The sequence below is a fragment of the Triturus cristatus genome, chromosome 6, assembly GCF_964204655.1.
Source record: "Triturus cristatus chromosome 6, aTriCri1.1, whole genome shotgun sequence".
Classification (NCBI taxonomy): Eukaryota; Metazoa; Chordata; class Amphibia; order Caudata; family Salamandridae; genus Triturus; species Triturus cristatus.
In genome coordinates, this window is record NC_140589.1 from 1,877,671,305 (window position 1) to 1,877,674,484 (window position 3,180).

The following is a 3,180-nucleotide window of genomic DNA, read 5'->3' on the forward strand; positions in this document are numbered from 1 at the left end:
CTAGAATAACTGGAAGAAACTAAGGAAGTGCACTCACCCTTGTCTACTGCAAAAACAAACTCAGTTCAGCAAAACTGCTGACAGTGCCAGCCTTATACTTTTTTCCAATTGTGGATTGAGCCCAATCAGCACTTACATTCGGAATTAGACAAAATTCTGAATTACAATATCTGAAAAAGTAGAATTTCAGAGGGGCAAGGTTGCAGGAGTGTCTAAGGAGGGAGCAACATTGTTGGATAGGTTTGGAGCAAACCCGCTGTGAAGATTTTTACTTTCAGACTTAGTCGCCGAAATGGTAGTCAAAAATCTCCTGTGGATCGAAGCTGAGGGCAAAAGCCAAAGACAGATCCATGAGGTTGGATAACCCTTTGGAAGGTAAATTTGAGGCCGGCAAGGGGGTGTAAATGCCAATTCCACTGTTCTCCTTACTTCTTAAGTTCTGCAGGATGCACAAGACCTTGGTTTTTACATAGTCCAATGGGACATAGGGCATAGATTTTTGCCAACTCTACATGGCAGTGTGACACTGCATACAGACTGCAATGGCAGGCCTGGAACCGGTTTTAGAGTGATGTTTGGGTGGGTGGAACAATAAATGCTGCAGGCCCACTGGTAGCATTTAAATTACAGGCCCTGACAATATGTTTTCCAGATGCACCCTTCTCAGACCTGCCAACTTTGGAATCATTTCCACTGGGTGATTGGGGTACAGAAAATGAGTGGATGGTGCTTTGAAGAAGGTAAGGACATTAAGAGGGGTGTAGGGCGGTCAACCTCCGGCAATCCCAGAATAATTTGATTTACTGTGCCCTTCATTCAACCTCTATCCTCAAGGTCCTTCGGTCATCTATATGGATATCTGGAGTGCAGATCCCTGCAGAGTAAACATACTCTGTACAATGGTTTCTACCTCTCTTTATGGTTCACTATGTGAAGCTCAGTTAACCTAGTGACAGAGTAATGAGTGTCGCTAGAGTGTATCATGTGATGCCACATTGAAGTATCAGGTCTGCCTTCTCCTGTCTTCATTAGTTGCTAATTCCAGCAATTAGTGCCTGTGTCTCAGTATTATCACTCGTATTTTAATTCATTGCAGTTATTGAAGTGGGTATTTATGTTTTTCTCCTTAATGCAACTCCTTTTTAGCCATTTTGTGGAACTGTTGGTGGCTGGGCATAATATTTAGCACTAGATAGCTAAACTACATGTATTTGTAGTCACATTATCACCTTCTATTGTTGCCAATTACTTATTGCCTCTTTCCTTGAATTATTGGGATTCTGAAACAATAGAATGCAATTTAATGTCATGCAAGAAAAGTTTCTCTTTCACATGGATGAGCTTTTAGGTCCCTTAGCTGGTTAATGTTACTGCGTGTACTTAATTGCATTTGAATATCTCTTAGTGTTCCTGGGTGAATGAAATATAGTGTTGACCACAACAGAACGCTGAGGTTTCCAAAGTTTATGTAACATTTGGCATGAAAAGTTTGGACGAATATATGTGTGCTCTGGGGTAGTACTGGACTAAAATATATTGTCTGCTCTGTGTTCATGCCAAATTGCGGAAATGTTTGCCTAATACCACAATGTATATTACAAGTGCATTCTCAGTCATAACTCAATCAAAAATATTTTAATCATTAATCACATCCATGAACACTTATAGCCCTTCCAATTTTTATATCACTAGACACTATATAGTTATCAGTCATCAATATCTGGTCAAACACTGACAAACATTTTGCACCTTTGGCTGTGATTTCACATTTACTACAATAAATAACCACTAGGCTTCCATGCTTAACACATACCCTAATGCCGATTTTAGATAAAGCTATGTTTCCTTCTTTACAGGGTGAACATTTTCATTGAAACATAACCTGATTAACACTTCACATATTTAATGAAAAATTTGCCTGCAAAAAAGTTTCTGCACAGTCATCTTAACATATTTGTTTCTGAGACTGTATATCATGGGGTTCAGCATTGGGGGTATCACTGTGTAAAACACAGCAAATATTTTATCCTGATTTGCAGACTTTTCAGACACTGGTCTCATGTACATGGAGATGACTGTGCTGTAGAATATGGTGACAACAACCAGGTGAGAGGCGCATGTGGAGAAGGCTTTTAATCTGGCCGCAGAGGAGGGGATTCTCACAATTGTGATGATGATTCGAGTGTATGAGATGGCAGTGAAGAGGCTCGGTATCAATACTATAAAGATTGCAGCAGAGAAAATGACCATCTCTGTGACAAAGATGTCCACACACGCCATCTTCAGAAGAGTTGGAACCTCACAAACAAAATGGTTGATAATTTTAGCTCCACATATTGGTAACCGTAGTGTAAAAAATGTGTCCAGGAGTGACATCACACTGCCACTTAACAAGCAGCAGCATGCTAGTGTAATACAAACAGATGTGTTCATGATGACTGTGTAATGCAAGGGAAACACTATGGCTACATAACGATCATATGCCATGACACCTAGGAGGACACACTCTGTACCCCCTAGGAACAAGCATATGTACATCTGAGCTGCACACGCATTGAAACTGATAGTCCTCAGACTAAGGAGTTGGGCCAACAAGTAAGGAACAATTGCTGTTGAGTAGCAGATGTCCAACAAGGAGAGGTTTCCCAGGAAGAAGTACATAGGAGTATGAAGATGGGAATCACAGAGCCAGGCAGTGATCAGGATGGTATTTCCAATGAGTGTGAGCACATACATCACAAAGAATAGCGTAAATAGAATGATCTTCACATCCGGATCTTGAGTCAAGCCCAGCAGCAGGAAGTCTGCCATCAAACTTCCATTATTCATCCTAATTGTGTCCACTTTTATCAAAACTGTAGGAAAATGAAGAAAGACCCATGGTAAATATATACTGCAAAAAGCTAGCAAATGGCCTGTTAAAATACACACACCAGAGACACTGTTATAAAAACACTACTATCTCATCACCATAAATCAATGTATAATTGTGATCCTTGTCATTGTCTTCAAAAGGCTTGATTCCTTAGTGCATTTTTGGCAGGTGTTTGTTTCACTCATTTAACCCTATTCAAAACAGCTTTTCAATTGACAGTAGGACCGATTGAAGGAGCAATACCATATAATCCCATCACTCCTATTTTCTGTGGCGTTCTTTCATCCATCGGAGTCAGAATTCAT

General features: G+C 40.2%; 1 protein-coding gene across 1 annotated transcript; it reads right to left on the minus strand.

Annotated features, from left to right (window-relative positions):
* Window positions 1–1,902: 1,902 nt before the first annotated feature.
* Window positions 1,903–2,829, minus strand: LOC146822271 (olfactory receptor 2D3-like). The gene has a single exon (XM_085609446.1). It carries the CDS (start codon window positions 2,827–2,829, stop codon window positions 1,903–1,905), a length of 927 nt encoding a protein of 308 aa, XP_085465572.1.
* Between the last annotated feature and the right edge of the window lie 351 nt (window positions 2,830–3,180).

Coding starts and splice junctions, on each gene's coding strand:
- LOC146822271 (XM_085609446.1), bottom strand. CDS start 2,829: ATGAATAATGGAAGTTTGATGGCAGACTTCCTGCTGCTGGGCTTGACT.